Source organism: Pseudomyrmex gracilis, unplaced genomic scaffold, assembly GCF_002006095.1.
Source record: "Pseudomyrmex gracilis isolate BER0280 unplaced genomic scaffold, ASM200609v1 scaffold_29, whole genome shotgun sequence".
Lineage (NCBI taxonomy): Eukaryota > Metazoa > Arthropoda > Insecta > Hymenoptera > Formicidae > Pseudomyrmex > Pseudomyrmex gracilis.
This window is the reverse complement of record NW_018020613.1, coordinates 612,113-633,903: the sequence shown is the minus strand read 5'-3', so window position 1 is coordinate 633,903 and position 21,791 is coordinate 612,113. Positions and strand designations below refer to the sequence as shown.

Genomic DNA, 21,791 nt, shown 5'->3' with positions numbered 1-21,791 from the left:
TTCACGAAAAATATTTTCCCTATGAAACGCGACGATCAAGTCCGTTTATGTGTCGAGAGCTTGTGTCAATTACCGTTCCTTCCGTTATTTTTTCTCTCTTTGTATGTCGTGTGTAATTTAATTTTCTTCAACTGTTATTACAATCATTTATACAAATTTCGTCTCTTTGGGAAACATCATCTCGTTTGTTGGAGTCACGTGTCGCGCGAATCGCCACCTCGTTCCTGCTTGTGTATTCCGGCCGGCCGTGAGATATTACTTCCCATTTTTCAGGGAAGGCCACCCGTTAAAATGTAGGCTGCGTCGTTAATATTCGCGCGACGCTGCGATTTCTAATTATGACGTTCAACATGCTGCAGATCCGTAGCTCATTACACAAGCGCGTCGTTTCCTGGCACGTTGTGCCAGCTACGCGAGATTCTTCATCGTAGCTGCTAGATATAGGAAGTTGTCTTCGTTTTTTTTTTTTTTTTAATTATTTTTAAAAGCGACTACTGTCTATATATATATATATATAGTATATAAGAAAACTTTCTACTAACTGTCGTTATTTATATCGAAAATAGAGAAACAGATTGCAAAAAGAAAAAGTAGTCATCTCAGGGCAATTTCTTTTGCGTTCCGATTTCTAGAAATCTTTGAAAGAGCTTGATATTTCGCGAAAAAGCAGAAAAATGGCAGTTTTCTCGTATCGCGCTGATTTTTTTTTTTTTTTTTTTTTTAAAGCAGTATTTCGACGTTATTTGCGGCTATGCGGGAGATTTATACTAATCTGACGACGTCGAGCACTGTATGATATTCGACGCGAGTCGACAACGACGACGACGACGACGACGACGACGACGACGACGACGACTTTTTACGAGCATTGACGCTCGTGGCACGTGGACGGTGATCAGAATGACGGGTGGCTCCGAATTTTAGTTCTATATCCGTTGCACGCGCTCTCTCGCGGGAGTTTGCCCGCGAAATATCGCGGAGAAATATTTCGCCACACGAGAAGGGTTGCGGAAGAGAGAAAGAGAGAGAGAAAGGAAGGAGAAGAAGCGACACCGAGAGCAATGCGTATTTATGGTACCACTTGGCATGGAAAAGCCGACGTAAACCCTGACACGTTCTGCGTAAAGAAAATACGTAAAAGCAAAACTTTGTTTTGTCGCTCTCTCTCTCTCTCTCTCTCTCTCTCTCGATTTGTCATTGAATTATTATTTCCTCGGTATCGGGCGTCATTGAATTATTCTCTGATTACACTTCGAGGTTTATACATGTAATAAATCTACGCGCGCAGAGGAATTACCGGATTGCAGCGCACACTGTGTCCATATGATACGATGCTCTTAATAACGCGTGAATGTTAATGGACTGCGTCGGTGTCATATATATATATATATATTTTGCAGCGAGAGAACTCGATATCGCGTCGCGTACTTCCACGCTGGTCACACTGCGATAACGGGAAAATCGCGCGATCTACTCTCGGATTAGTGTATTAATTCATGATACTCGCGTTACGATTTCCACATCTATACGCGCGCGCACGCGTGTGTGTGTGTGTGTGTGTATACACACATCCGCGTGTAATGTCTCTCTTCATGTCAATATTATACGTAAATATATCCCTCCCTCCGGTTTGCGGATGAAATACGGAGACGGGTATGTGTAAATATATATATACACGCGTATCGATACGCGTTGTTTCTCGGAAATTGATCGAGAGCGTACAGGTGGATCGAATTTGTTTTTATTTTTTTTATTGGTTTTTAAGTTGTTTTTAACAGCGTTACAAAAAAACACACACACACACACACCTGTATGAACACTCAGCTCGAGATTTCCAGATGCAAGTTTACTTCTTTTTTTTTTTTTTTTTTTGCGTTTTACGGTGATTACCGTCTCGCTTCTATAGTAGGTCGGTGTGGTTTCGCTCGCGATTCTTTTATTTATTTTGTTTTTTTTTTGTTTTTTTTTGTTTCGTTTTTATCTGACTTGCCGCATAGCGATTCCGGATTCGAATCCGGATGAAATAAAAGGGAAATACGCACAGCGCGCGTTGCGGACTACAGGCGGACGAGCAAGAGCGCGCAAGTGTATTCCGTGTAATAGCCGTGAGCGAGAACAGTTAAATAGATCGGGGAATTGCGGATCATTTTAATGCTTGGTTAAATTGCGTGATTGTGAGCTCGAAGAGGAAGAAGAAGAATAAAGAGAAAGATGAAGAAAGACAGCGGGAATCAGGAAGAAAGATATATTCGACGGTTGTGTGTGCGTGTGCGCGCGCGCCAAAGCACAGGAGAGGAGGAAGAGTCTCGTACTGGTTCTCGGTTAGATTCGTATTTACATGAGAAAGAGCGGGAGATTTATAACCCGTATTAAGTTCGCCTCGGACGAGCTGTGAATGCCATCGACTTTAAGAGGGACGGCCGGAGAAAAGAAGGATCTCTCATCTGACGTCGCGCTACGCGCGCTGATCCGTTTTGCTCTCTCTCTCTCTCTCTCTTTCTCTCTTGGATATACGCCGCGACGATTAATGCGTCTTTCACTTTTGCCCACCGGTTGCAATAATTTTATTTCGCTTACGAAGCGTCGGCGATTTATGAGACGCCTTCTAGTTTGTTAATTAGAACGCCAAAGGTGCGTAACTGGTGCCACGCTCGCGTCGCGAAAAGAGAGAGTGCGTTGTGATAACTAAATTTAACGGCTTTAGATTTTATCGCGCGTAAATTCACGCTAATAGTGTGTACGTACGCATCAATTTGTTTTTTTTTTTTTTTTTTTTTGAACTATTGTTCCTAAATAAATTTACAGAGAGGCTACTTTTCTCAAAGCGAGAGCTTTTTATACCGGGACGAGAACAAAAAAAAAAACAATTTGTTATGAGTTTACTTAATGCCGTGATTAATAGTAATGGCCCGTGTAACCCCCCGGATACTGTTGCATAGCTGAAATTAATAGCTCTCTCGCAGTTTAAAATCGAGGAAAACGCTTTTTCCTAAACTGGAACAAGAGGCGTTTCCCTAAATTGCCGTTGTATACGCATCTCCGCCGAGGAATGCGGCGCCGCGCTGTTTTTCACGAGAGACGTAAACGAGTGTCTCTTGCGAGCGAGAAACTTGCTCATGCGATGCAACTTTTTCTCTCTCTTTCTCTCTCTCTTGCTCGCTTTCTTTTTCTTTATCCCTCCCGCAAGAAATGGCCAACGAATTCACGTCGCGTCTTATGAACCCTGTAAACCGACTGCTCGCGACGCTTTAAGACTCCACCCTCCTTCGTTTCTCTCAGAGAGAAACAAAACACCGCAGTAAAGTATCACGGACGGAACTGTGTCCGTGAGAGCGGACGGGAAACGCGCAGAGAGAGAGCACGTAGGCCTTTATAAATTTCTCTCGAACTCATCCCGTGAGCGCCGGGGCCTTACGACGACGACGACGGAGGCTAAGATATGCTTTCTCTCCTCTCGGAGTATTCTCGGCACGTGCCGCTATTCCCCGCGCTGCAACTGCGGGTTGTTCCGCGCGCGCGTGTTGTCGGACAAGCCGCGCGCGAGGAGTTGGAAAGTTGCGGAAAATCGTCGCACGAGTTCACGCGCCATGCGACGCGAGACGAGACTCCGCCGCGTCGGCGAAAATTTTCGGATTTTCTTCCCGACTGGCGATTTGACGTCACACGAGCGAGCGTTTGCGTCAATAGCGCGTCATATTCCCCTCCCCCGATTTTCGTTACATCATATCGAACGACAGAACTCGAAAATGTGAAACAATTCACATTCTCGTTGTTGTGATTCGTCCTATTAAAAAATAATTTGAATTTAAATCAGCTAGCGAGCTTCTCTGTGACAATAACAATATTACACACCTCGTAAAAAAGTGACACATTTAGATAGACTTGGTATTGTGCAAAGAGAGAGAGAAAGAGAATAAATTGTGGAAACATGTTGATGCGCGTTCGATTTCGCGTTTGTGCGAGCGTTTTGTGCGGCACGCTTCGTCGCCGCGCGATTTTATTTCTCTTCCCTTCCCTCCCAACCTTTCATCGGACCGTTTACATCGTATGGATCGTCGAGTTCGATATCGCGACAATGGCCGATACAATATTCGAATGCGAGGCGCGCGGAGTGACATTTAAGCGACAACGAGCGCCGCGCGAAAGAAAGGGTGAATCGAGTTAGAAGCGAAACGGGAAGAGAGGGTTTGCGCAATGGGGGAGGGAGAACGAGGAGGTCGGAGTTGGGAAAACCAAACCGGCCGGTTTGACTTTTGTTCTTTACTCGAGGTCGGCCGAAAGAATGGAAAGGGAGGTGAAACGTTTGAAACGAGGGGTATAGTGCGCGCGCGGCCGCGCGCTTGATCCGATTAAAAATGGCGTCCGATAAATTTGCTCGAATGCAGGCCGAGTGTTACACCAAACCGCGCCGCTATATAACTCTCTTCGTGGGTAATTAAAACGTTACGAACGCGCGGTAGTTCGGAGACATAATATTTTTCTTGCTCTTTTCCACATTCCGCTCTAATACGACCTACTTTCCTAATTAATTTTAAGTGAACTTTAGCGGAAGTTTTTAATTGAAAGCTCAGTTACATGGACACTTTATGTTAATAATAAAAAACTTTCACAATGTGGCATCCACTATTCAAATGTTCCACGCTCTTCTCCCCTCCCACTTTCACATGGATATTTTATACAAAAAGTTAACATAACGTCGTTCTGCTTCTCGCGTTAACCAAAAAGTTACTGCGTAAAATTGCCAAGATTAATTACTAGAAAATAAAGAGAATAAATTTAGGACATTTAAACGAAAAATTCTGCCAATTAATGACGCAGCTCGGACTTTCGAGAGCTCAATGACAAGCGCCGCGGGCGCTTTTTTCCGCTCCTGTGACGCGCGATGGAAGTTCCGCACAGACAAACTTTTCAGCGGTTCACAACTGCGAATGCAATCTGACTGACTGCGGTTTATTGACGCAGAAGTTTTTTGAATGTGCGAAAAAAAAAGCGCGCGTATAATCAAGAGATCCCCGACGTTCAATTTAATTTTCATCGGATGAATGTCAAATCGTTTGATGATTTATAGACAAAAAACAAAACAAGATAAAGAGATGGGATATAATATATATTTTGTCGTACATATGCGCGCGTTGTTCCGCAGAGTTGTTGCAATGTCATATCCATTTTTGTCTCTTTTTGCTTTGCGCGCGCAAAAAAAAAACGAAATCTTATATATTGCAAATCCATCTTCGCTACGCCCGCAGCTCCGCTTTCAAGAGGGTTGGCAACGCTGAATGCGGGATAGTCGTAGGATTGCGGTTCGCGTAGCGAGGTCGAAACCGCCCTCGCTTCTTCTACGCTCGACTACGGCTTTTGTACGTTTGAGGTTTCACGGTCGGTAGAAAAAAGTACGGGAAAATTGCGAGAGAGAGAGAGAGAAAGAAGGCGGAAAGAGGGCGAGAGGGTTGGGTTGAGGATTGGATCGCGAGAAAACGTTTCGTGTGTTTCCTGCGCCCGAGCCCGGACGAGGTCAAACACTGACCAGCTTAGGTCCGCGGTGGACCGTGACTTTGTGGCTATGCAAGGGAAACGACGACACAGAAGAACGAGAGAGTAACGGCTAAAGTAACAGGCTTCCGAGGGTATTTTCATACCCGATCGGAAAATGGACACATTGATACCGGCTGGGGATTGCACGTCATGTCGGAAAGTGTGACAGTGACATTTTTCTTTAAGAGAAACGATTAGAGAGAGAGAGAGAGAGAGAGAGAGAACGATTTTAAGAACAAAATTAATCACAGTTTTGTCATTTTAAAATAAAAAAAAATTATAATCTGGAAATCGTATTCTGAGAATAAAATCAGTTTAAAAAAAGACGTAGCAAAATCGGATTTACAATTTGAGATTTCCGCAATATTTCGTCTTTAGTATGTCGGTCATATAATAATTTTACGGACGATTCAAAAATAAAAGAGAAGACAATTTCGCAAGAGAGACAAGATAAACGTTGAGACTTTTATTGGTACACGCGAGGCGGAAAAGGAAAGGACTAGGCAAAGATCGAGGTAGAACCGAAGCTGGCTCAAAGCTACACACAGGGGGTGCTTACGTGAGGACCCTGGATACATAGTTCTGACTGCATTTGCGTGTTTCCAGACGGTATATAACAAGAGACGGATGTGGCGGTTAGGTCACTGACGCGAGATACAGGTCGCTGGAACACGATTGTTGCATTATTCGGAGGCCGCAGCTTTCGAACTTGCGGTGAAGCCCGCGACCTCGCCTTCGTAGCGCCAACCGCGACGAAAGAATTAATCTCTCGAATTAGCTACTCTAACAGACCAATCCTCCGGCTTTCTGGTATATCTGGCGCTTACCCCTTTTTCCGTCGCGATATTATTACGCGCGCGGAATAGTTTTCCTCTCTCGCTGCAGTTTATATTTAAATAAAATTTTAAAGAACAACATGCGTGTGTTGTTTAACGAAGAGAATTTTGCGAGAACGAAACACACGAGCGGGATCTTTTTTTCGATAATCAACGAAAGTCAAGCGCTCGTCGCGATTTTGTTACAACTTTTCTTTTAACACATTCGAACAGACACGGTATATTTGGTCGGTCGGGCCGTAAATCGAAATATCGGAAGTGGCAAAACGCTTCGGGGCGCTCCGGGACTCTTTTTGAAACGAGGAGAGAGCGAGACGGTCACTGGCGTTTATGCCGGAACTTCAACGGCCTCGACGTTTCATTTCCGTCAATTGGACGGAAGCTTTCCCGTACGAACCGGGAGTTTGTCTCGCGAAGTGAGCAAACAGGAAGAAGAAAAAAGCAGAAAAAAAAAAAAAAAAAAGAAGAAGCGAAAGGAGAACACGACGATGACGGGCGACGACGATGGCGCACGATAAAGAAAAACAAGCGGCTTAAGGAGTTTAAATATACGTTGGGAATTAAAGCCCCTTATGTACGCAAACGTAACAACCGGCTCCCTTTTCGCCGTTTTCCGCTAACAATTTCTCCGTCGAGTCGCGCGCGCGCAACGAGCTGCCTCCGAAGTACATAAGGTTTAAAGAAGAAACGCAGAGACGACGGAGAGATGTATACGGCAGGTAGTTTCGTTCTCGTAACATTTAACTGTTCTCCGCCACTGAGCTTCCCGCGGGGTTGAATTCTTCCGTCTCCTCCTTAAATCGACGTGTGTATTGTACGAAAATGCAAATTGTTGAACTTTAACATATTTTCTAAGCGCGGCACTCGCTTATTTTTCTAGAAAATCTCCAAATCTCAAAACTCCGCCGTGATCTCGGATTTCACGCGCGTGCGTGTGTGTTGCAATAAGCGTCGACGCTAAAATTCGCGTAATATCTTTAATAAGCATTCATCTTTAAAAAGGGATATCGGGGCTAATGGAGCAGGTTGCATCAGGACGCGGCCAAGCCGCGCGCCAAGTTTAGCTCCCCGGAATCCGACCCAAACACGACCGAAATAAATAATCAGGAATCTTATAATCTCCGCGCGTGCGTGCCTGTGTGTGTGTGTGTGTGTGTATCGTGACATTTTCTGAACGTGGGAGTTTTCGGTGACGGATGATTTTGTAATTGCTTTCCAAACACAATATCTTCGAACGGCTTTACGATATGACGGGAATAAAGGAGTAACAGATTGATGAAAGAGAGTATTGTGTGCGCGCGGCTCGACCTATCGCAATAGATCATACGAGAGCTGAAAATTTATTGCGCAAGTGTGCGCTTGGCATGATTTCGTCTTATATATCTATGACCGAAGTACGAACGAGGCCTTCGTGCTTCTGACGCAGCTAGACCGAGCCGTTAGTCACTAATTATAAGCGATCTATGTTTGGACGTCTTACCAATACTTTCTGGCATTGATAGCACGACGTGATTCCTTTATCTCTCATTGAGATTCCTCGAAACTAACTAACGGGGGAGATGCAATTAATCTGGCACGGCAGCGCCAACGATTAACTCTCGTTTGCGAGAGACTAATCTGTTTTGCGTCTTTCGATTTCGTATCTCCACAATTGGACGAAAGAACATTAATTAATTTTCCGACATTTTATACGTGTTACACAACGTAATTAAGAATTTTCTTACTTAAACTTGAATATTGATAACGATCAATATTAAAATACGGACGATAAAGAAACGAGAAATTTCATTTTCTTTCTTCCCCCTCTGTCCCACAATTTTTCTCAATTTGTTTCATCGTTTTGAGAAAAAAAGTCAACATAAAATTCTGTCAACTCGATAACATTTTGTGTACAAACAATTGTGTGTTTGGAAATACAACATTTAAAACTCAGTCAGCCGGTCCGTGATATCTCCGGGCACACACTTTCGCACGGTTTGCCCGAGAAGAGACGTGTGCTCTCTCTCTCTCTCTTTCTCTTTCCTGTGTGATCTGCACGATGTGATGTATAGTTTGACGTCATCAATATATTGAATTCACAACAGGCCAGGGTTAACGGAGGTTAACTCGCACATCTACGCACTGAGTGCTCATCTTTCTTCTTTTTTCTATTCTTCATCGTCGTATCGTAACAATGACATCGCAATTGCTCGCCCGACTTCGATAATAAATCGCGATCTATTGCATCGCGCGTCTGAGTTGTAATTCAAAAGCGCAGTTTCCATTATTTGTCAGTCGACAGGTGAATTACGCGCGAGTATATATATATACGCAATGACCATAAAGTTACTTTCTTTCTTTTTTCTCTCATTCTTTCGTGACAAGGGTGTCAAGTGAATTTTCTTTGTATATACAAGCGAAATGAATTATACATCGGCGAGCGTATATTTTTCCCGCTCATAAATTATCTTCTCGTCGAAGATACGCGAAGTTTTTTTAGATACGCGAGGCAATAACGTTGCCTCGTATTTTTAGCCCAATTTTCTTACTTCAAACCGGACGGATGAAAGTGTAGAAGTCGATTGGCGCCGAACTTTTTCGACGAGCGTATACTGCTGTATAGAAATAAAAGCGCATAGAGTCATTTAGCTTCGAAGTGGCGCGCGAGTCAAGTTCGGAAAATGCCCGTATCGATTTTGCGCGTGCCGCTTGAATTTATAGCGGTTCCAACTTTTATTTACGCTGCCACTGCGCGAGCAAACAGATCCGTCAAAACGGAACGCACTAAAGAATCCAAGTTCGAGAAGATCGACGGAACCAACTTTCTTTGTAATGTAAAAAACAATTTTTCCGTAATTAAAATGTAAAGTAGCAGTAGATTCTCGATTATTTGTCAGATTATCTCGCGTTTCTCTCGCAAACCAGAGACTGACTGTGAAGTATACGTCGTAAAACTTAAACGCGATTTCACGATCGCACGTTCTCTGCGGTGATGTAATGTGTGACTGTAGAAGCAACGTGTTCTATGTTTCAAGCGATCGCTATATATCGCTTTATCGCGTTTTCTGCGTTTTTCGCGAACGCAACATTGCACTTTCGCGCGCGTTTTCTCTACCGAGCAAAACAAAAAAAAGAAAAAAAAACGTGCTTTTGCGGCGGAGGAAAAGAAAGGGTTGGAGCGCGCGCGCGGATCGTCGATTGAAAGCGAAGCGCGCGCCACCGAAATCGGATTAAGAAATCGAGCTGGATATTGCATTTTTGATTGGGTTCCGCCGGTTTGTAACCGGGCCGGGGTTTCCTATTGGACTGAATTATTAAATTCAATTTTTCGAGTACTGAGAGATTTGAATTATTAACGCAGCCTTGGCACGAAGACTCTCTTTGCAATCGCGACCGTCCGTCTTCTTTCTCGAGACTCCCTTTTTCTCTTCTTTCCTAACGTCTGACGTACCATACGTTTTTACACCTCGAAACAAAACACAGGGACACAAAGCAACAATTTGTTTGTTCGGAGTTTGTTGTTTATTCGGTCGATTAAATATTTGTATTATTTTTTTTTGTTTTTAATTTTACTTAGTTTCAACTCCGATAATCATTTCCGACGTAAAATCACGCGCCAATGGGAGATAAATCGACGTCGATGGAAGTTTAAGAAATGAATGCGACTCGTGATATCGGCCAGCTGGGAGACAAACGAACGGAACGAGACGGGACGACGACGATCGAGTCTTCTTGTGGGGGAGGGGTGGCGGGAGGGGAGGGAGGGAATTGGGAAGAGAGAGAATCTTCACCGGCTAGTTTTCCGCGCGATTTACCGGGAGAAACCCGAGAAAGGATTGAGGGTCCGAGATTGGAAGGAGCCGAGCGACGCGGAAGCGAAAGCCGAAGTGGATGGGAGATTCGCGGGACGAGACAGAGGTAAAAACGAAAAAGCTCGGCGTGCGAGAGCTTCTTAAGTGGGCAGCGCCAGTTGCAAAGATGCAGGTAGCACGAAAAGAAAAAGAGAAAGACAAAGAGAGAGAGAGAGAGAGAAAGAGAGAGAGAAAGAAGGAAAGGAGACGGACAAGAGGGAAGTTGGACAAGGAGGAAGTGGAGGAGGGAGTGTGGTGGTAAGGAAGACGTGGAACAGTGGCTTAGCGGTAGATATTATCGTATGAGAATCTCTCATCGGGTCCGATAGTTGGAGCGCGCGGATGTGGAATAAAGCTCATCAAGGATTCAGCCCGCAATCCGCATTCGATGAATTAAAGATGTCTCCGGGAGTAACAAGAATGGAGTCCCGTCTCGTTTCTACGTTGGCTCGCCCATCCTTCTGCACTCCCGAGACTCCTTCAGCCCCCGCTGATTCTCCGGGACTCGCCGAGTCATCTCATCGCTTATCCGTCTTATTACGAATGAAATTAACCTTCTCGAAGCTGGTCAGATATTATTGATCCCGAAGTCGAGTACGCGCAAGGGGGGAGCAAGGAAAGGGAATGGAGAGGAAAAGTTTCGTGCGATAAAAGGGAAACGTCGCGTAGTTTATTTCAATATTGCGCGCGCGCGAGCGAGCGCGACCGGTCATTCTACTTTTTACATTTGCATAGATCTCGCGATTGGAAGATAAAGTAGATCCGACCGTATAACACGCACCGATACAATAAAGCGCTTTAAATAACACGGCAGATTTCGTGTATGAGGCGAATGATATTTTATCCGCATTGCTACGCGAGATACCTATATAGATAATGTCTCTTTTTAACCGTAAATCTGAGACCCCAGATTTTCCTTTGTGAAAGACGCGCTCGTCGTCGTTCTATTTCATCCTGAATGCTGCGGGTGCTATTTGTTAAGGTAATCGCCGCGCAAGCTTGTCGCTAAGTCCGATCAAGCTCAAGTGACACGAAATAAAGATCAGGAGATGCGCGCGCTCGGAGTGTCTTCTCAAGAACGCGGTAGGAGCACCATCAAGAAAAATCAGTCGCGGTCAGCGAAAGCGGGGGACGCTCTTCGCGACAGAGTGTCAGCAGAAAAGCTGACGATAAAGCGTTGGATTTTGTCCGGGAGAGAAGAAGGGTCGGGAGAAAAGGGCGCCCCTCGAGGGGAGGAACAAGGAGGAGGGGGTAAGAGAGCGCGCGCGGCAAGAGTAGTCGTACCTGCGTGGTCGCTATCATTAGGATGGTGGGCCATAGCTGCAATGCGGGCGCCCATGCGATTGAGTGGAGGGAAGAAGGGCGGTGCGCCTACTATGCACCCCGGCGACTGTACTATGTTAGTCTCTCTCTCTCTCTCTCTCTCTTTCTCGCACTATGCATCAACCGCGGCACTATCGCGAGTCCTGGAAGTGGGGTTGGCTCGCGGCCAGGTAGGCTCTAGGTTTCTGTCGTTCCCTCTTACCTTCCGCCACCCCGCTGCGAATATAGGGATTTCTCTACCCTCTCGTCTATTACCACCCTCTTCGCGTAGCTAGCCTCGTTGCGCCGATTGGCATTCCCGAGTGTCAACGTCCGAAATAAATATTATTCGCCATCGCGCACGCCAGAATTCGAAAGTGCTGTTTCGTATTCTTGGGATTTTGTTGCTTCGACAATTTTAAGAATTAAAGTCAACTCTTTATAAAAAGAAATAAATTGTACAAAGAGGTTGCTACGTATTATTAAACATTTGCACATATTATTCTCTTTTTCTCTCTTTTGTAGTCACAAAATATTCGTTTAAATATTCGTATACGTCATCTTTTACGGAGCCGGGATTGTCAATTGTGCACGAAGTCGTGTATGATCCAGAACCCGATATATAAGAAGAGAACAGCTTCCCCTTCCGTCTGAAAAGGTCCGCAACAATTTGAAATTCGTTTCCTCTATTGCGCTATATATTCATATATACATATATATACATATATATGTATATATGTATGTTCGATTCCCTCGCGGCTCGTCTGATCGACGCGACACGATTCCAGTTGGACCCAAGTGTACATTTACGTTGCCGTTAATGGCTCGTCGCTGCGGCGGTGCAAGAAAACAGTCACGACGGATAGACGGCACGATCTTTTTGGGATGCTGCACGTTCGCCAAAATAGACGCCGGCACGCGAGAGCAACTCGAAGTGGAAGACACGGCGTTCCACTCACGTCCTACCTCTCTTCCCGCGGGACACGCGAGCGGGGAACGCTACGGACTCGGGGAATTTTCATGCAATGACCGAACGCTGAAATGTTTATTTATTTATTTATGCACTCCATATGCATGACCCGCCGCGATATAAAACGATTTTGTTATTCCGTTCGACCGCGGAATTTGATGGAAACCAATCCTAAATTGTGTGACAATCGAGACAGGTATACGTGTGATACAAATATAGTTTTCTTTTTTCGCGACAATTAACATAAATTGTTGCGATGAGAGACGTATCGAGATATTCGTCTCTTGTTGAGCGGCGATGAATGAATTTGCTCGTGTTTAGAGAGGCATATTATCGTTTATAATAGTCGAACGTATATACATATATACATAAGCGTCAGTCTCGTGCATAAAGCGCGCCCGGTTAACAATGTGTTAATAATATGTTGGATATTAATAGTACTACTAATGGCCGGATGCGAAATTCGCCATTCTGACAATACACTGATAATAGTATTGATCGGTAATTGCACGCGCTATTTTTGGGGGGTGGGAGGTATTAATGACAGTTTAAGGATTATTTGATGGATGCCGATGAAGAATTCATCTTGGCGTCTCGCTAACGAGACTTTGATTACATGAATATGTTATTTATGTGATAAAACCAAATAATGAACAAAATTATTTTGCATGCATAAAATATGTCCTCGTAAATAATTACGCTTTTTATTGAATATGCGGCTGTTGTACAGATTGGTCTCGTGGCGGTTCTTTTTTTTTTTCTTTTTTGCATTCAGTAGTTTGTTTTTCAACAGATGTGTGATCGCATTAATAAATTTCTGTCGTTTTCAACTTTTTTCATCCGCAAACTGCAATTAATACCGTTTTGTTTTCTTTTTTCTTTTTTTTTTTTGAGGACGTTCTCCTCTCCTCGCTTTTAATACGGTCTTTGTCGCGGTGTCCTAGCGCCACGATAATATTGTTGACGATCATGTTTCAAGGAGCAGCAAGAATTCCATTGCGCGCGATCATCGTAAACTAAATTAGAATTTTCTCTCTCTCTCTCTCTCTCTCTCTCTCTCTCTTCACCTCGACGCGTTGCTATAATAACAGCGCGAAACGATGCACGAGTATCGTGACCCGTTGCCGAAGACGCGACATCCTTGCTGACAGGAATCTCATCCCGCGGGTAATAGAGAGCGAGGAGCCCTCTTTTTGCCTGAAGGTATCACGACGCCATTAATATAGTTGCGGGGATGCGCGCTAGAGACACACACACACATACACTCTCACTCTCTCTCTCTATCTTGCTCTCGTTCGTTCTTGCCTGCCGGGAACAGGCGCGCAGTAACTTCGCGTTTATTCAAATGATGCTTTAGGTTGAGCCTTGAGCGTCCTTTGGCGGAGGATAAGTAATCCTAGCGGATTCGCGAGAGGCGTAACTCGAGAAAGAAGCGAAGAAAGAAGCGTGGCTGTAGATCGGAAAGGAAGGGAGGAGAGTTCCCGTGTTCGAGGGTCAGGGATAAGACGACGTGGCAGAGAGGGGAAAGAACCGAAGAGACGAGAAAGAGAAAGAAAGAAAGAAAGAGAGAGAGAGAGAGAGAGAGACAGAAACGGGAAGGACCGTGAAAACGGGAACGAGATGAAAGAAGACAGAAAAGAGAGACGAAGGGAAGAGGCGGACAAGGCCATTCGTTTCAATGAACAGCCCTCCGGAATGGGGAAACTGCTCCCCTCGCCTCTCTCACCTCGTATCCTTCCCAGACTCCTGAGGGATCTGGGAGATAGGATAGGATAGAACTCGGTATATAGGACTTTATGCGAGTCTTCTCTGAATAGAAAAACACTCGAGGAGAGGCCGGCGCGCACCGCCGTTCTCGCTCGCTCTCACCTGGCGTCTCTTCCGATTCTTTCCCGGCGTTGAATCTCATTTGAATGGAGCCCGCCACCTCGCCGTCTTCTCTTCCGCCATTGACTACTACAGGCGGATAGTCGGTTCTGGAGCTTCCTCGTGGCGCGAGACGGACCAATATGCTCTCCAAGCACGGTGCGATGCAAGACGGAGAGGTCTCTCTCTTTCTCGAGAGAGGATCGGGAGAGAGAAGCGAGGAAAGTAAGGGTTGCATCACAATTTGTGAATTCGGAGTTTTCCGGAGAAAAAAAAGTTGTTACATTATCCTCATATACCTGTCTCTCTATTTGTCTGTCTATTTGTAAGTTTCTCTTTTTTTATCTATTTTATTTTGCACGCCCAACTAATCAACTCGCTCCGACGATATCGCGCGGCGAGACTCTTTTGTTTTCAACATCATAAATTACTCGAATAAAGCCGAGTTGAAGAAAGTTACAAGTAAACATTCCATTTCCTCGGCAGCACTACTTCATTCGGGAAACGCACCCGTTCCCGGCTTCCGCTTGTTGCCGTTCGGAAGAGGCGAGTAAGCCGGGGTTGAGTAAGCCGGTCGCGTCATCGGCAAAGGGCCAAGGCACGAGCGTACCTTTCGGACCTCTTCGAAATGAGAATGCGAGAGCCGCGCGAGAAAAATAAGTTGTGCCGGGGTACAATTAAGGAAATGAGAGTCGTAAATTTCGGCGGATCGCGGCCGCGCGTTTTAAGAGCGTCTTCTCGCGCGAACGACCAAATTACTTCCATCAATCCCAGGAGCGCCCGGGACAAGTTAAGGAAGCATTGGCAACGCCCGTTACCTTAGAGGATATATCCTCCTCTTCTTCCCCCCCTTCTCCGCCCCCTCGTTAATCAATTTAACGACGTTTTTCATAGGAGACTGTTATCACCGAAACGAATTCAGGACAATTGTCAAGGTTAATTCAACAAACACGGAAAATTCGTAGTTTTAACTTGTCACTCACGGTCTTTCCGCTGATAAAACTGCCAATACGTGTAACAAATCTCACGTAGGGAGAGAGAGAGAGAGAGAAAGAGCGCGCGATCAGTCACCGTCGCGCTCTCTGCGCGCGAGTTTCCGAGATCTCGCAACGGAGAAACGAGACGACAATGTCCCTTCACCGAGAGTTTTTTTTTTCCGAATTAAATGCAAATTACATATCCATTAAAGACAAGAAAATGCGACAGCTTCGATATTTTATAAATGTCCTTCTTTTTTACATTTACGAATTCTTATTTTCTTTCGGTCGGGAGGGGGAGAGAGAGGAGGGTGATGGGATAATAAACGGTGACGGAGCGCGTAATTGTCCTTTAAATATTTCGTCGTATGAAACGCGCATTATCTACCGGTGCGGCTGATACCGAAAAGAGATTCGGGAGAGAGGAGAGAGCGCGCGTCTCAAGTACTGCGACTTGTTGTCGTTAATTACCGGCGGAGAAGCCGGTATAATTTATGCGCGGAGCTTGTTACCAAACAGGTGGTGCCTAGCAGCTAATGACCCGGGGATACCAATAATTCATTGATTAATGCCGCGCGCGCGTTAAATTAGCAAGTCCAGGTTTATCCCAGTATTTTCTCCGTACTCCGACGATAACAACGATCAAACTCTCACGATCATAATCCACTTTTGCATTTTGCATGACGAAAACAGAGAATTATTTATGAAATATTATGTGCTTTTTAAACTCGCGCGTGTAAAATCTTTAACGGTGTCACGTACGAGTAAATGATATTACGCGCTCCCGTGAATAAAATAGATTTTAAATCGCGTTACAATTCTTCCAATAAGTCAGCCGGCGTTGCCCGTCTCGGCCGGAAATAATAAAATTTCATCGCGACACGTTTACGATTTGGATGGCGCGATTCGTTCTTTTCTTCCTTCTTCTTCTTGTTCTTCTTTTTTTTTTTTTTTTTTTTTTTTTTTACAAACGTGATTTAGACCGTACTAAACACGGAGGAAATAACCGCGTATTAAATGTGTCTCTGGTTACACCACCGGTGCGACCCGCGTTGAGAATTTATTGAGGCTCATTCGCGCGACAGAAGAGGCGAGTAACCGTCGAACATTACGAACTCTTCGGAGCGGACTGGATGAAACAGCGTATAATTAGATAAGGTGTAAGACGTATTTGGAGCGCGGCCATGCTGGCTTGCCGCCAGTGTGTAGCCTTTCGCTATAAACTTATGAAAAGGGTCAAGGAGGCGTCCCTGGCGGGAAGAAGAAGCGAGAAAGCTTCAGGCTGTGCTGTTACACCGCCTCTCGCGATTAGATAAGTTTTTTCTTTTTTCGGCCCGGCTTTGTGCCGCCTCGTAGGGGCGTTTTTATTTATAGTGAGAAATACACTCGACGAGGTTGTGCCCCCTCCTCTTCGTTTTTAGAGCAGGTGCGGAGTTATTCGCGATCGAAACCAGACGCTAAAAGCTTCGGAGACGCACGCACCGCGCGTGGTTATCAGTCTACGAGGATTACGGAAGCGTCGAAGCTCGCGTGTTGTTATCTACTATTAGTGTTAGTAAACAACAACGCGAGCCGACGATCGCACGACGATCTTCTACCTACCTACGCTATCTTTGGCTCTTAATGATTATAAGTATCTCTTGTCTCTTCGGTACGGCGCTCGTTCGTCGCTGCGTAACGTCACTTGACTAGTCGCGAGCCGCAAGCAAACGTATTAAATAGAGAAACTAACAGATACAAGAGTTGATACAAAAACTACTTACAACGAAGTGTTCAGAACTAAAAGAACGTAAACAATCGAATGCTTTCGGCGATTGTCGACTATAGTCGACGCTCGGCCGTGCAGATATATTCGGCAGCCGTCGACCGAAGTCGACGCTCGTCCTCAAGAGGACTAACTTCGGTCGAAACAGACTACCGTAGAAATCATTTTGAATTTTTGTTAATATTTTTGTATACACGTGCAATTGTATTCGGTGTTTACGCAAAGAGTTTCCCGACGCCCTGGTACGACGACAATATTTTGCGTAAACTATTCGCACACGATATTTGACACGACACGAGAAAAATATAAAATTGTTTGTATCTCGTTTCAGAGAGCCTCAGAGAATATTTCACCAAGTATGGAGACATCACAGAGGTCATGGTCATGAAAGATCCCACAACGCGACGATCAAGGTGAGTAAATAAATAATCCCATTGTTTTCATCATAAAATTTTTCCATCGATCGATCCGATTGTCTAATTTTATATTCTGTTGAGAAAGCGGAACGGAAATCTAAACGTTTACAAAAAAAAAAAAAAAAAACGTGTGTTTACGTCCGTTTGAAAAGTAAAAAGGTCAAACGCATTTTCGTTCTAAAGAATAATACGTATAAATTCGAATTCTCTCGTGACAGATACGTTCCCGTTACGTGCTGTTCTTGCGGCGGGAATATTTATTTCCGCTGGATTTCTCATTTCTGTTTGTGTTTTCCGTAGAAAGGAAAAAAAAACGCGAATATGATTGACGCGTGCCGAGGGTAATGCGCGGCTAAAAGTAATAAATATAAATGTCGATCGGCAGGTATATCTCTGCGAATCTCTCTGAAATTTGTATTTTTGCGTTCTTTTAATCTCCCTTGTTTGATTTCATCAATTAAACAAACTCGATCAAACTCGCTCGCGGCGATATTTTTGACACTGCGGAATAAATTTACTTCGCATTATTTACGTCAGCCGGAGTACTTAATGCGCGGTATAATGTAATGATACATAGCACACGCTGTGCGAAAATCGAGTTTCGAGTCGAGTGTGTCGCTGTTAAGCAGAAAACAGAGTAACACTGAAGCGGATGGTAAATGCCATAGCGCACTAACATCGGAGTAATTACCGGTTTTTAAGTGGAGGAAACGAGGGGGCGAGTCCGACGATGAGGGTCGGAAAGAAGAGGAACCGGGAGCGGGAGGGTCGAAGGGGTGCGGTCCACACCCGCTAGGTACAACGGGCGTATATTACTCTCTCTCTCTCTGGTGTGAAAGTGAGGCACGTGCATTTTATCGTTTCTCAAATGTAAAAAAAAAAAACCGACGCGATATTTTATGTTTTATTTGAGAATTTTCAACAACAATTATTATTTTTACGCAAATCTCACGTACAGCTTTTACATCTCCCTTCTTTTTTTTTTTTTATCTATATTGATAGTTTTAAATTCTATGAACTTTTCTTTTCTCTCGTAGTCCACACGGATCGTCTATTGTGATATTCAAGTCGCTAATACCCCCGTCGTATTATCGAGCGCGCGCGCGCGGAGCCTTTATTGTATTATAAAAGCTCGCCGTCAAAACGTTTATGCGACGATAATCGCAGTCGAATTGTCGCTGTTTAAATTGCCGTCTCTGGCGCTTATGCGCCGGTTACCTCTCGTACCGCGCATTTCTCCGTCTAATTAATTGGCCAGAAACTTTCGGGCCGTGCCCGCCAACCTTCTCTAATTATTCGTTCCTTTCATTCCCGCGGGAGGGATGGGAGAGGAAAGAGGTTGGGAAACGCGAAGAAGAGAAGGAACTGCTGGACAACAAAACGAAACAGGGGACAACTTACTTCCGCTGAGTTACAAAGCACAAGCAACAGCCGGGCCTATTCGCACCCGCTTATTAAGCGAAAATAAAGCCCGCAAAATCAAAGAGCATTTCCCACTCTCCTTTTCAGCTTCTGGCATTCATTCGCGACTTTCTCTCTCTCTCTCTCTCTATTTCTCTCTCCCTCTTTTTCTTCCTCTCTCGCGTCCCTTGCTCTCTCTCAATCTTCGCGAATCTCTCTGCTCCTTTCTCGTCTCTTCTTTCTTTCGTGTTCTGGATAGTTTGAAGTCCACTGACAATTAAGAGTTTTGTTCTCCATCCTTTCTTCCCCTTCTCTCTCTCTCTCTCTCTCCCTACCGCTGACGAGCTCGTTATGAACACGTCTTGCTAGGTAAGTTCCGTTTGACAAAAAAGCTGAAGATCAAGATTCGCAGCGCGGAGATGAATCGACTTTCTTTAGATGTGAAATTAAACGCAAGACTATTAATGGATGCTTTTCTTTATTGGTGTATCGGTGTATTTTAATAACAAATAATGAATTATTAAACGTGGAATACGTTTCTTTTGAGATCTCTTCAAATCGGTTAAAAAATTATCTATTTCTAAATCTCTCGTGTAAATAAAGATCTACAAACCGCACATGTATATAATAAATTATTCGCAAATTTACTATATATTTTTATATATATAATATATTAATTACATGTGTGTGTGTGTGTGTGAAAGCTACAGGCACCAAGAGTCCAAGATATATTCGCTGGTTATCGTTGCAGATTAACCGAGGCGTGCCGTCGATAGATTTAAATTTCTTTCGCCGTGGCATATAACAGGGGAAGCTTCTCGGGTGGGTGGAGGTCGCTTAAGGGTTGGGCGAACGGAGGAGACAGAATGGAGAGATAGAAGGGACTGCTCGGGAGCTGGGGCGGCTGAATCCCTCAGCGCCACGTCGTAGCTCATATCTGCCGCAAGGGGATGCGGATCCTGTATGCAGGGGTTGAGGCATGGGGTTACTCTGCGGGTTGTAAATTAATGGTTAGCCCGTGGCATGGTGGGGTGCGGCCTAAGGGTTCTGGTTGATCTATGGGCGGCATGTGTGCCAGGTCAAACGGGTCTTGCCCACTGATACGAGAACGAAAATCTCTCCTCTCTCCTCCCCTTTCTCCCTTCTCTTCCGCATTTTCTTCTCTCGTTTGCTCGCATCGTTCGCTTTATTTCGAAGACAAGATACAAAAGTGAAAAATCGACACGTCAGTTTTTCACCGACAGTTGATCGCGCATCTCATATCTGTGGATCGCCAAAAATACGCTTTCTCGTACCGCCAAGTCGTAAAATAATTAAGAAAAATTTAAGACTCATTCGCGACAAGATTAATTGATCCTAGAACACGCGCGGGTTTTTTTTTTTTTTTTTTTCCTAAACACGATGATTTCTCGAGCGGGCGCAGCCGGGTTAATGATGGTTGCCTTTCGCGTTAATGTTCGCATACGCGTTCTCGGAATGTAAAAGTAATGCGGAGCAGTCGATTCAATTGCCCTTTTACGACTTTCCCAAGCGGTCGTAATAACAATGAGATCCCGGCTGCGATCGATGCATAATGGCGGATATTCGAACGCAGTTAACTTTGCTATATTTCTTGAAATTGCGCTTCTCGGGACGCGTGCGTTCTTAGAGAATCGATAATCCCGAACCTCTTGTCTTCTTGCCTTATCGGTCGTAATTTTCAGCGGAAAATATTTGAGATAAACGCGCATTGGCGAAAGTATTACATCAATAGGGGCACTTGGATCTGTGATAAAGTCGACGTTTGTACACGATTACGATCCGACTGTCGAGGTGTACTTCTGGCCGTTATTTCTCGTTAAAACGAATCGAAATCCTCATTTCTGGCGATTTCGCTTCCTTCGCGGCGCTGGCGCACGATGAGGAGCTGTTATCTCTTTCTTTCTCTTTTCTATCGACAGTCTCTCATTTCCTGACTTGAACTTATCAAGACAAATACACGCTCTCCCTCTCGGCCGCCTCTCACGTCCATCCATCGGAAAATATCTTTAATGAACAAACTATCCGATTTGAGCTCCCGCGCTACACCATCTCTCGACTCGACACGCCGTTCCCTCGGCTCCGTTCGCTTCGCGGACGAGATTCGCGGTTCGTTCGATAACCAATCTCAATTTCGACGCGATGTATCTGTTACGCGATTTTATTGAGACTCTTTATATACGTTTCTTTTTTTTTTTTTTCTCGTTGTTTCTATTCCGAACATCGTCATGTGGAGAGCGCAATACTGTTGTGCTCGCGTGGATATTACACGATATAAGTCTGTCGTCGGAATGAGAGAGAGAGAGAAAAAGAGTAAAGAGTTAAAGCTATGGTTGAAATTAAATATATAAAACCTCTGCAGCAATAACACGAAGCTGTTCGTCGACTCTGTATTTTATTTATTTATTTTTGTTGTTGTTATTACCGTATAAGAGCGTTTCAGCAAAGTGTACGGACTAACGATAGAAAGGCCAAATAAAGGATGATGGCGTGCGAAGAATGCGGAAACCCCGAAGAGCCGCGTCCGAGAGAGAACTATCTTTCTGGCGGGGCAATCTGTTAATTCGATCGTAACTCGTCGTTAGGAGAGAATTTAGTTGGTACTTGCCGGCGATAATTACACGGCTTTTGCGGCACGTCGCGGAAGAGAGGGGAAGGGAAGACTCGCGGTGCTAGGAAAAGCGAGAGAGAAAGAGATAAAGAGAGAGAAAGAGAAAGGCGAGAAGAAAGAGGAAGAGAAAGGGAGAAAGACAGGCAGATGCTGGCTGAAGTAGAATTTATTGGGCGATAAGCGCTGTGCAACTTTCCTCTCTTACGATCGTCATTCTTTATCAGCCCACTCGTGGCCGACAGCGACGTATCGGCGTACCGGGATAGA

At 44.7% G+C, this 21,791-nt stretch overlaps 1 protein-coding gene across 4 annotated transcripts in view; it reads left to right on the top strand.

Annotated features, from left to right (window-relative positions):
- Positions 1-21,791, top strand: part of LOC109852420 (RNA-binding protein Musashi homolog Rbp6) — a 457,600-nt gene that overhangs the window by 159,283 nt on the left and 276,526 nt on the right. For 3 of the 4 annotated variants that reach the window (XM_020423562.1, XM_020423560.1, XM_020423561.1), the window contains exon 3: positions 17,410-17,491. In XM_020423562.1, coding sequence (XP_020279151.1) covers positions 17,410-17,491 — 82 coding nt within the window. Of the gene's footprint in view, positions 1-17,191; positions 17,321-17,409; positions 17,492-21,791 lie in introns of those variants that run through there. The other variant, XM_020423564.1, reaches the window with a different exon arrangement.